This window comes from Pelecanus crispus, chromosome 7 (genome assembly GCF_030463565.1).
Source record: "Pelecanus crispus isolate bPelCri1 chromosome 7, bPelCri1.pri, whole genome shotgun sequence".
Taxonomy (NCBI): domain Eukaryota; kingdom Metazoa; phylum Chordata; class Aves; order Pelecaniformes; family Pelecanidae; genus Pelecanus; species Pelecanus crispus.
This window is the reverse complement of record NC_134649.1, coordinates 49,666,228-49,678,468: the sequence shown is the minus strand read 5'-3', so window position 1 is coordinate 49,678,468 and position 12,241 is coordinate 49,666,228. Positions and strand designations below refer to the sequence as shown.

General features: G+C 52.3%; 1 protein-coding gene across 5 annotated transcripts in view; it reads right to left on the bottom strand.

The window, feature by feature from the left end:
- Positions 1 to 1,427: 1,427 nt before the first annotated feature.
- Positions 1,428 to 12,241, bottom strand: part of ITPR1 (inositol 1,4,5-trisphosphate receptor type 1) — a 166,471-nt gene continuing 155,657 nt past the window's right edge. For all 5 annotated transcript variants that reach the window (XM_075713784.1, XM_075713787.1, XM_075713788.1 and 2 more), the window contains 2 exons: positions 6,874 to 7,035; positions 1,428 to 1,514 (listed from right to left, as the gene is read on the bottom strand). In XM_075713784.1, the coding sequence (XP_075569899.1) occupies positions 1,428 to 1,514; positions 6,874 to 7,035 (249 nt within the window). The remainder of the gene's footprint in view (positions 1,515 to 6,873; positions 7,036 to 12,241) is intronic.

The window sequence follows — 12,241 nt, the reverse complement described above, 5'->3', positions numbered from 1 at the left end:
GGCTCAGCCTTCCAGGGCGCGTGGGCAAGCGCGGCAGCAAACGCAGCCACACGCCGCCTCGGAGGGGGAGACAAACCACCAGCAGCCTCTGACCGTAGAGTATTTTGCATCATTTATTTAAATACCTATATTTATGCATTTACAAATTTTCATAGCTCTGTTTGTAGCTTTTTTTTTGGCTTTTTTTTTTTTTTTAGACAGTATTGCAGAGAAGTTAGCTTTTGTAAAATGAGGTCCATGTATAAAACTATGCAACGGATTGGAGGGGGGGAAAAAAAACAACTTTCCTTTCATACTCTCCAACATCAGAAACCAAAGAAAGTGACCGAATGGAGGGGAAGAGGGAGAGGAAGGGGTGGGCCAGACCAGCCTCAAAGCGGTGGCTCTCTCACAAGCGTTACGTTCGTCAGTGCTCAGCTACAGTCCTAACGGGACAGGTCATGGTTCAGTCGGTGCAATGCCTGGTTGCTAAAGCTTTAGCAGGCACGTAGGTCTCTCATGAAAAAAAAACCATAAAAAGGAAAGGATCGTACACACTGAGAATGCAAAGCCCGGACAGGCTCGTGACAGGCTGCAGGTGTCGTGGCACAAAACGCCCGTAGGAGACTGCACCGACTCACCAGTAGCGCATCCTCATCCCAAACTCCGTTTTGCATAAAAAGTTCCCTTTAAGAAATCTTAGCATTTAAAAAAACCTGGTGTCTGAGCTCTTCCAGCCTCAGTACTTTGAAGAAGTCACTTGGAAAAACACCTCCTGCTTTCCTCCTTTGGAAGCTTCAAAGTAATGTTTTGCTTTAATTGATACCAATTTAACAGCTCACGGATTCCCAGGGTTATCTCTGGGAGGAAGAGGCAACAGATACGGCATTGCAAGATATTTACATACATGGTACAAAAGGGTAGGAAAAAATCACCAGTAGCACAATTTTGCAGCAGCCTCATTTACACCTGTCATTTTATAGCATTTATTACATTGTACTAACACACCAGATTCAAAGATGTGCACTCCCTTTAGGACATTCAGGAGTTACAAATATATTGTGATTGCATAATTCATATTGCACAATTGTATAAAAACATAAATACTAGCTATTCTATCTCTTTTTTTTTTTTTTTAAATACAAAATACATGTCACATGGTCAAATATTCTTTTCAAGTGCAATTCAGGTGCTCTCTTTAGTCCTTCCAAGAAAAAGGCAATTTTGATAGTTTTGGCACAAAGTTTTAACCTCCGTCCCGTGCCAACGGTTCTAATTACAATACATATGCCCCAAACTTTATATAGTAGCAGTCATATACATATAGTATAAAAACAGGGTATTTACAAAATGAACCGGCCGTAGACAGGAGCAGCCTCAGTGGTCGGACCCGAACGCGGGGTCGGCGTCGCTCGTGCTGTTGCGAGGGGGCGAGCGACCCTTCCGACTTACGCCGGTTGCTGCGGGTTCACATTCATGGGCGGAGGGTGTCCTAGGAGACCGATGCGCTGTTTCTGCTTCCTTTGCTCCGTCATCTGGAAAATTAAAAAAGTTTGCTCATTAGGCCTAGGCGCTTCCTGTGTGTCAGCTCACCGAAGGACCCGGCGCTGCCTTTTGCGGTTAGCGTTTACTCTGAAACCCACTTTCTGCAAATAATGCTCCTCCACCCGCCGTGCCGAGCGCCAGCAGATGAGAGGCACCTACGGCCCCGTCTCGTGCGCTCATCGGGGACGTCCATGAACTTGCTCGTGCGGCTGACTACCGTTTTGCAAGAAAAGAGCTCGGGAGAGCCAGGCGGCCAGCGCAAATTAGCACCGAGAGCAGCTCGCCGAAACCTCCCCCGGTAGAAATTCCTTGTAACCGGTCCAGCGTACAAGGCAGACGAGACGCAGAGGGCGGAAAAAAGGGGCGAGCCCTCAAGCCGGGCTGGGAATACCCTTGTCTTCGCTGGAATAGACTCGAGTGCTCCCGCTCTCATCGGGAGCGAGCCAACATCCCTCTCCATCTGCCAAAAGCCAAGACGCAAGGCAGGGACGGGAGGTTAACCACCTCACTGCCGGACAGCCCAATCTTTGGCAGTGCTTCCCGTCAGAAAACAATCACATTTCTCCCGATTAGTGTAATCATGACCTGAAAATGGATCGTCATTTTTTAATTCCTGGTGCTGAAAAATGGCCACAATCCAATTCTCCACTCTTCTTTTTTGTTTTGTTTTTCTTTTTTCCCAAGCCTTGAGAGGTTTCTGACAACTTGCATAAGCCAACATGCCACGTAAGGAACAACTCCGGCGTGGGCAGGGTCTCCAGCAGCAGAACAGCTGGATCACTGCACGCACTCTCCACCGCTCCCTCTGCGACCTCGTATCTCGGCTTCGGAGGAGCTGACGCATGGGACGGCTTGCAGCAGCCCTGGGATGGATCCGAGGAGGATGCGAGGACAGCGCCTCGCCCCTGGACCACTGAGGCGAGGGAAGCCCAACGCTGCTCCGCGGCCACCCAACGCTGCTCCGCGGCCACCCGGGCTCCCCCGAGAGCCCTCGCATCCTCAAGCTCAAGCTGCGCCAGGGGAGGTTTAGGTTGGAAATTAGGAAAAATGTCTTCACGGAAAGGGTGGTCAAGCATTGGAACAGGCTGCCCAGAGAGGTGGGGGAGTCCCCATCCCTGGAAGTGTTCAAAAAACGGGCAGAGGTGGCACTTGGGGACATGGTTCAGTCTAGTCTACCCTTGATTGGTTTAGTGTGGGCTTGGCAGTGTAGGTTAATGGTTGGACTGGATGATCTTAAAGGGCTTTTCCAACCTAAACGATTCTATGATTCTATAACCACTCCACTGCACGTGATGCGTGGTGGCACCGAGGGCGTGCACGGGCAGCCGCGCTCACGTCCCGCTTCTGCTGCTCCTTCCCTCGGGCTGAGCACGCCCGGCTGCGGTAACCAGCACGGGTGTGCCGGGGCAGGCCGGCCGGCTCATCAGGCCTTCGCGGGACCCCACCGGCGACACCGGCAGCGTGCCTGCGCACCGGAAAACCTGGCTGACTTGCCCGAGAAAGTAATTGTTCGTTCAAGCATAAGATACAATTTAGAGTATTTTTCTTTATGAGAATTAACTAAATTCCCTGCAACGTTTTTCCTGTAACATCTACATCCACAATCTAATTTTTTCAGTTTTCGGCTATTTAATGACAAACGTCAGCCAATATAATTGCTTGTGGAAGTAACTCCAGGAGAAGGGAGACAGCGTGCTCACACATTCGGTTCATTTGTAACCCGCACTTGAATGTATTTGTTTAAAAACTCCAGTTTTGGCGACGGTGAATAGGTTTCCCGTCTCCGGCGCGGGGTGCGCCGGTGTGCTGGAGCAGCCAGCCGGTGGCTGACCGCGGGTCTGGAGTTCATTGTGGGGAAAGGATTTGGGCAAAACAGGCAGTTCTGGGCAACCTCCAAAAGGCTCCTGCGTGTCCCAGGGGCCGTACGGCGCTGCGCACACCAGCGCTTTCGCTCAGGCTGGCTGTGTATAATTACACTCGTTGAACCGCGGGGGGAAGGGCTGAAATACGGTAATTCCTCTCGAAACCATAATTAAACCTGAGTGCAGGCCGGTGCCTTGCTCATCGCCTGACCCAAGGGAGGCAGAACTGTTGTTTTACCTTTCCAGGAAGATGACCGCAGCTTCCCGAGGACAGGGCGCACCTCCCAGTCCTCTCCCCACACTTTTGGGAGTCTGTTTTCACAAAAGGCTTTTCGCAGGCAAACGGGAGCAGGAGGAGAGGGGTCTTCCCATCACTCGCCGGTCTCAGACACACACACACAAGCTACTCCCCTGCGGAACCAGCTGGGACTTTTTTTAACCGTTTCTAAGATAACCCCCAAGATGGAAATGCAATGAGGACTTCATTTTTAAAATGCCCATTTACGCTCATTAGCTTCAACTGACCAAACCAAGAGCCACGATTCCACAGAGCCGGTAAACTGACTCAGAGGACACACGAAATCAAAATGGAAAGAAGAAAGGACAACGGAAAGGGACCGTAATAGGTGTGTTGCACGCTGTGTAGAAAAAGGGATGGTGCACCGACGCAGGTGTACGTAGGAGACGTGCCTTTTAAACAAAGGGAAGAATAAAGCAACCGAGCGTAAAAGAGAAAAACGCAATTGCAACGTTGATGCAGAACGTTATTAATCCTGCGAGATGCGCAACGCTTGTCTGGAGGGCACAGTGCTGCAAGGTGGAGCAACTTTAATCTCTATCACGTTTACCTGGAGAGTGAATCTCTTGCAAAAGCTTTACAGCTGCAGCGACTGTACACCCGGGCTTAAAAGGCAATAAAAGCTACGCACAAGGCATTGCAGGGGAGCCGTCAGCTACCGGAGTAATGCTGACAGGATTAAAAACCGAAACCGAGGGGCCTGAAGTTCATCTGAGTCAAGCTGGACTCTCCAGTAACCGTAATTGCACGGATGCACGCTGCCTCGTTCCAAAGGTTACGGGTGAGTTGGAGCTAACTCCAGGAACGGGAGCAGGGCACGTGCGAAGGGCACGAGCGGGATGCCGGCCATACAGGCACACATGGCCACGCCGGCCTCTGCCCGCTGTGCCGCTCGCCGGCTCGCTCCAGTAAAGCCAACGTGAGCAGCAGCTCCAGCAAGGAGCTGCGCTGGCGGCGCCGGGGGGCCCGGCGGGCGCGAGGGGACCGTCCCGAGCGAGAAGGCAGCGTCTGTTCGAGATGCCGCACGCTCGCTGGCATCGGAGGACGGTGCCGGAAAGGGCTTCTGGGTGATTACATCTAATCCCCTGCTGTTGCAGACAATTATGTTGTAATCTTTTTTTTGCACAGAATTAAAGCGATCGAGATTTTAATGGCTCTTGGTGCACTTCTTGCTGAAAGCACGCATGCTGGATTTCAGTTTCGAACAATTACAAGTCTCCAGAAACCCAGCGAGCTTGAAAAGCAAATGAATGACAGGTTTTCCCTTTATTTAATTACAAGAAAATAAATACAACTGAAAGTTCCCTGGGCTAGTTCCTTTTCCTGGAGACGGTTCCTGATCAGGAGGAGGGCTATACTGGTTTTGTCACATAATGGGAGCATCCTGCAACTCAGGCAGGGCCCTCAGTAACGGTACTTGGGGGAATTCCTAAAAGCTATCACAACATTAATGAAGCTGGTTTCCTCTTTTGCTTTTACAGTCAAATAGCTCTCTGAAAGCTAAATCCTTCATTCTTATTTTCACAAAGAGTGAGAAGGGGTTTTAGTGCTTGGTCAGCCAAGAGCTGCAAGCTTTGGAAATAAATGCATTCGGATCCAGAGCTGGCTGCGGCCGATGGAAAGACTCCTGGTGACTGCAGACCACTTGGAGTCAGACCCTTCGACAAGAAGACACAAGACGCGTGTTTCAAGATAATTGTTTCCAGGCAAAACAGCAGAACCGCTAGCTGGCAAGTATCAAAGCACAGACAAAAGAGCAACTGCCTCTATCCTCCATCCTCAAAACCAACTGGAGCAAGGGCGCCCGTGGCACAGTGTCTGAAAACTAATTACGGCCAAGAGCAGCAAGGTTTTCTGCTCCCAGTCCTACACGTTAATCCCTTCCTTGTGCTCCGGAGGGTGTCCCAGCTCCAGCAGAAACGCAGAGCGTGATCGGAAGGCAGGGAGCCGGGATCTCAGTCAACAGTGCCTTCCAGAGACTCACGTCTCCATGAAGATAACTGGCTTACAGAGAAACCCGGCCAACCCAGAGCAGAGATGGGAAGCAGGAATCCGATTAGGATCGGAGGGAGTCGTGCCAACCGCGCTACAGTAGGCGGATCGCATCTGAAGAGATAACGAACCAAATCTGGTGGCCGTTTCTGCCCTCGGCAATTCCAGCGGCTGCCCCGGGATACCATCGTGTGCAATTCAGCAATTAATTTTATCCACTGCCGGTATCTATATAAACTTAACTAATTGAACCATCTGGCTCAGGTTATTAATCTATAAAGATAAGCAGCTAGTCGCTTTGCTGCCACAGAGAGCTCCCACCAGGGCAGGCAACAGCATTTTCCATTTTCCTGCCAGTGAGGCTGTAATCCGTACAGACAACACGAAATAAAGCCCTGCTGCCTCTGTGGCTTTCACAAAGCCGTCGCCGGCTTTGGGCTGGGAACAATCCCCACGAGCCCCTCGAGCCCCAGCCAAGCCAAAAGTTAACACAAGTCCTCAAACTCTTGCTGCAGGAAGAACTGCTGCACCAAAAAAAAAAAAAAAAAAAAAAATATACTCAGAGGTCTACGCAGCACTCGCGTGTTAAGCGGCGGCAGCAATACATGCCGCAGTGCAAAATGCTTCTGCGGGTACGCCTGCCTGTGCTGCAGCCCGAAGCGTGACAGTAGCCAAACGCTAGCTGCATTAGCAGCGCCGCGATAGCGCGGAGGAGAGCGGCGCAAGCTAACCACTCAAGTATTTCTCCAGTTTCTCAGTGGGTTTTGAGGTCCGCACCGCAGCGCTTCTGCCAGCGCCGCGCCCTCTGACTTACAGGATCGTGCTACGGGCTCAGGGTTAAAGCCTGTAACAACACCACACGCACACACACAGGCTGCCTGCGCCCGCGAGGACCCATTTAAGCTAACTTCAGCTTTCGGTTTTTTTTAATGCAGGTTTTTCCTTTCTGGAGGTGGCCACTTTGGACTACACTGGTTCAGTCAGCATTGCCAGGCAGGTCAGCGGGGGCACGGGGCTTTAGAAGGACATTTTGTTTGTTCACTTCTTTCCTAAACACGAGTTCCTTTAGAAAAGTTCTTCACGGGGTTTGCCGAAGCCGCAGAGCTGTAAAACACCGCTCCGTACACCCCGCTCGCGGGACCTTTGCCCTGCCCGTACCAGCACGCGGCCGCACGTTCGCAGCCAGCTCCCCCTTACCTGATCTTTAAGCTCTGACAGCTGGCCAGAGAGGTTGGTCACGAGCTTCATGGTGGACTCCAACTTCTCCTGCAAGTTCCTCAGCTCATTCTGCTCGCCTTCCGAGTCGCTGCTCACGAGTGACATGGCCCGCATCCGGGGGAACCAGTCCAGGTTTCTCTCCTGAGAATCACACACGAGTTCACCATTAGCGTTTGCCAAATGAAAACCCGCACCCGAGCGGCTGAGTGCGGACGGATCTTTAATGCCACGCGAGGACATTCCTCAGATACACAGGCTCCGTAGTTACTTTCATTTGCATCTTACTGGAAAGTCTGCAAAATTGCTCGCTAGAGGCAATGAGGCACTTCAGACCCAAGTGCTGAAAATTAAGGCTGCTTGCTCTTGGCTTTTCCCTTCCAGCAACTCACTCTCCCCAGCCTTCCCCCCCCCCCCCCCCCCCAATACATTTCAGTGTAATACATGAACTCTGGACATTAAACCAGCCTGGATTTCATCACTGGACAAGCATTTTCCAGTGCTAGAAATCTGCTGCCATCTTGTAGTCTTTCAATTTGCGTTTGTTGGAAATCTGCTGCGGATAAAACCGGTTTGCTTTTTTGGTCAAGCAAAGTTTGGTTTTGCCTTCTAATGAAAGAAAGCATGTTCTACGTGGAAATACTTTCATAGTTGAAATACTTCCTTTTTAATGAAAACACACAAAAAAAAGAAAAAAAATTCATATTCTGACTGGCTGGTTCAGGCTAAAGCGTGGGACGGATTAAGTTACAATAAATTGCTTATAATGAAGTTTTCATTCAGGCATACAAATCCTCCAATATTCCATGTTTAACTTACAGTCAGGAACTTCAGTGGACACGTGCTCGGTTTTATTAATACGTACACAGAGCTCACACATACACTCATGTACACGCCAGTGACGTTAAAAATAAAAGCAGGAACGGAATAGAAAGCCACAAAAGAGGAGGAGGGGTGCATACCGCATCTCGACACCTTAAATTTCAACACCGAACTGGTTTCCTATCTAGTCTGGTTCTCCTCCCACGCCGGAGATACTCTCTGAAATGGAAGTTAAACTAAGGCTGGATGAGATAAGGACGCGCGCACTCTCCTAGGTGACACTGCAACAAGCGGCAATATTTTAGACGAACCAGATGAAACGGTAATAGCCTACTGGGTTAGCAGCGTCCCAAACCAAAGAGCGATCAACACCACTGATGAACGGCGACCGAAGTTCGCCCTGCTTCGCAGGCCAGGCTCTTCGCTGGGCGCTCGCTCAAACCGACGGCTGATTCCTACGGCACTGCAGGCTCTCCTTGGCTTCCTGCCATTCCCTGCCTAAATCTCTAACTCGGACCCGCTCCCCCGTCTCTCCGCTCCCCCTCCACGCTCACGCATTCCCAGGAGCGCCCGTCCTCCTTGAATCAGGGTTGTGCACCTCTACAGCGATTGAGAGTCACGTCCTTTCCGCAATTCAGATGCGATGCCAAGATTCATCATCTTAAATTAGCTGCTTCTGATCTGCCTGGAGTTTACTACTGCCGAGATTAAAAGGCAGAAAGCAGGCCCTTTCCCATGCAGCGCACCACAGGATTCCCACATGATGCAAAACTGCCAGGAAGGCTTTTTTTTCCCTCCTGATCTCTGTTTACAGGGCAGATGGTTTCTGCTAATAAAAGAAAAAAATATATGTACAAAAAAAATATGCCTTTATCGAGACAAGTGCCAAAATATTTTGGACTTTGGGAAACGACAGTCGCACAATTAAGATTTAACATTAGTTAACAGGCAACGTTTCACCGCGTTCTTCCAGCCGCAGTAAAATCCTCCGTCAGGGAAGAGAGGGCAGGCTGGGCACTTGTGCTCATGTCCAGCACCTCCCCCCTCAAGTATTTCCCATCCCCACCCAGGGAAAACAAACTAAACCAACTGCTGGTCCCCTCCCTGCCAGAGGCTTTCAAGGACAAGGCAAGTTAGACTAAAGTGCAATTTATATTCGCAGGTTTGCCCGGACCCTCAGCTCCGCTGTCCTGAGGTTTCTAGGCAGATGCAAGAGCAGAGCCCTGAAGCTCCTGCCCGCTCCTTACCTGCTGTAGAAATATTGCTATTTTTCTTGCTCCCAAAAAAATGAGCTTTCGTGCCCATCCCAGAGCACTGCCAGGCCCCATCTTTGTGAAGGACGACGGGGACGAGAGGAGCAGGACCTGGAAACACCAGCCTTTCCCTTACCTGCAACATTTTATGAACAAAGAAACCCCAAACCTTTCTGAACGTTTCTTTGCAATACGAGCAAACGCTGCAGCTGCTGCAGAGGTTGCAACTTGATCGTTGCAGGCAGGGAAGGTGACAGGCAGCCTCAGAGAGTGAAATCAAACCAGCAAGCGCTATCGCGTTGCCAGCTTCTGCAGGCTGTCAGAAGTTTCATACTCACTGGTTTTCTGAAAGCCCCGGCTCTTGAAGTCACTTGAGTATGGGAAATCTTGGCTTTCACTTGAAAAAAAACCAACAAAGCGCCTCTCTAGTTCTCATGGCAATGGTAAAAGACGAAACCCCCAAAACGCTCCCCGTGAACTCCCCAGGCGAGAAAGGAGAAGGCTAAGGAAAAGGAGACGGCTCCCGGCTCGCCGGGCAGGTTCCGGAGCCGTGGGGATGGGACTCCCTGTTGAGCCTGGAACTGGCAATACCCCTGCTAAGCCCTGATCCGTCTGTGAAAGAGTTAACGGGGGCACCTGGGAATTTTCTGTGCAGAGACAGCCTTAGGAAAGGCCCTGTACATCCCTTTGCCAACCCCTGTCGTTGGGCTGGACCCAACCCGCACTCCTGTTCAGGTTTCACGTAGCTTGTTGGCACGACTCGAACCCAAAGTTCCCCTGGAAGCGTCCAGCTGCCAGCCGGCAAGAAATAAGGGGACGTCCCCCCAAAGCCGGCCTGGGCAAACACCCCGAGGCGAGGAAGCGCGGCGAGAGACACGCAGGTAGAACTGCATGGACGCCGCTGACACGGGCGCCAGCGCGCTCGCCGGCCCACGGTGCCTGCTGGGAGCCCTCCGCAGAGGGCGGCGGGGATGCTGCCAGCACGCAGGGGCACAGCTCTTCCTCCTCCTCTTCCTCTCTGCACCCACGACCCCGCACCCCTTCGCTCTGGCTTTGCACGGGAAACCTTCAGCCTGTTCCTACGGCCTCCAGCAGCGCCGGGGAGAGAAGCTCGGGAGCCTGGATGTGACCAGCCTGCTGAAACGCAGACCGCCGCCCGAACGCCGGTCCCTGGCTGGGGGCTGGGGGGGTGTTTTCTTTTAAATAAATAAGTAATGATGCCTCAAGCGGAGACGGTGAAAACGGAAATAAGCAGGAATGCAGAAAGGTCAGCCGCTGACAAGCCCGCTGGGCCGGCGTGCGGCAGCCAGCCCGGCTCCCGGCCCCGCGCCTGCCAGCAGCGCTCCCTCTGCAGAGCGCTTCTATTCAAGGTTGAATAAAAGATTTATATCTTGATGATCTAGTTTCTGCTGAACTTTAACTGAACACCGGGGTGCCTTTAAAGATACAGCCTTACATCCTTCACCGGGGGTTTGGTACTGTTTTTCGAGGCGCGAAGCGAGCCGTGAAGGCGAAGGCTCCCCCCCCTCGACCCCCGTCCCTCGTCCCGCCGCGCTCTCCCGGCTGCTGGCACCTTGCATACCAGCGCAGTTATGCACAGTCTGCGGTGGTCCTCCTGCAAGCGGAGGCACCGGGATCCTGGTGTGCAGTCAGCTCCCTCTTCCCGTCACAGTCGCAGCTTCCTCTGCTTCAACAGACGAACTGACTAAAGCCACTGACGGAAGCTGGCTAACCGCAAGTGCTGGGTTTCGGGTTAGCTCTTTTCTAGGTAAAGTTGGAAAAGTCCCTCTTGTAAAGCAAACACCATTAAATCTCAGACATGGGGGCGATGCTGACCGTCCACGTTTGGAAATTTAAAAAAAAGAGGAAGCGGCGCTGCATGATGCAGATGCAATTCATTCTGAGAAGTGCCCGCTCCTCCCTGCTTCTGCCAAAGAGTTTATTCTAAGAAAGGTTTCTGAGGCAACCTCAGCGCGAGCGGTGCCAAGAGATGCATTAGCTCCGCTCCTCGGGCGGGAGGCGGCTGCTAACGGCGGGGACCGGGGCTTCTCCTCGCCTCCGGCACCGCCGCGCCGCGGGCCGCCCCGAGGAAGTCACCGCTCCTCTTCTGCGTCTCCATTTATCCAGCTACCCCTACACCTAATACTTACGGGGTGCTGAAGGGCTGGTTCAGTGCCTGGCAAAATAAATCCCTACAGCCTCCCGTCAGAGGGCTGCCCAGCAGCCATCATTTAGTAGGGGAAGGCGGCAGCAGCAAATTTCACTTTCTGTCTTGTGCCATTAAAAATCATACCCACACTAATAAACAGCTTTATGAAGCGCTTTGAGAATTAAGATTTTTTTGTTTGTTTGTTTGTTTGTGGCAAGATGAAACTCCTCTTGGTTCTTTCTTGTGCTTCCTGGAAAAAGCCCCACGTCAGGTTCTCTCTTTCTTCTGCAAAGGGCTCACCATCACTTCTTCCACACCAAGCTGCACTTCTCCCCTCTCCACGAGGAACGGCACGCGACGGTGCCCCCCCCCCCACCAAGAGTGTTTTCAGACCCTCACAGCCACCGTGTCTTTAAACAGGGGGCTGACGATAGAAGGCTAATGATAGAAAAATCTCCTTTTTCACTGTTTCCACAGATTAAATACCTAAGTGGCTTTTGCACTGGTGCAGAGGGGGGAACCTGGAAGACAGACACCATTTCCAAAGGTGGAATATGCATACGCATCCCATATGCATCCCTATACGAAATGATCCTGCCTGTACATCCCCAGTGACAGCTCTGCTGCGGGTCACCCGCTTGAGCCGAGCGTTGCGTTCACCAGCGCTGAAATTACCCCACCAAGCATCACCCAGCTCAACGCGACCGAGGCAGCCAGCCCCGCTGGGAACGCCTGGAGGCGATCTCCTTGCTCCTGCAGAAAGGACGGTGCCACCTCTCCGCAGCAACCGACGGCTGCCTGCTTGGATCTACATTTTAAATAGGACGTGTTACACCACGATCAGCTGGGCAGGACAAAACAATTAAGCATGCAAAGGCTGAACAAACAGCTGCTGGTGGCGATGGCTGCGGTTGCCCACCTACTCTTGCACAACGCATCCGGCACGGCCCGGAGCGCCCCGCGGCACGGGGTCACGGGCTCCCCGGCAGCGCCGGGCGGGAGGAGGCGGCAGCGATGACTCAGGGGACAGCCGCCTCGCCCCAGCCCCGGGCCACCTCCTCGGCACACACGGCCCCACGGGGCTTTTTTTGTCCTGCCCAGCGTTGCAGACGGAGCGGTTTATTTT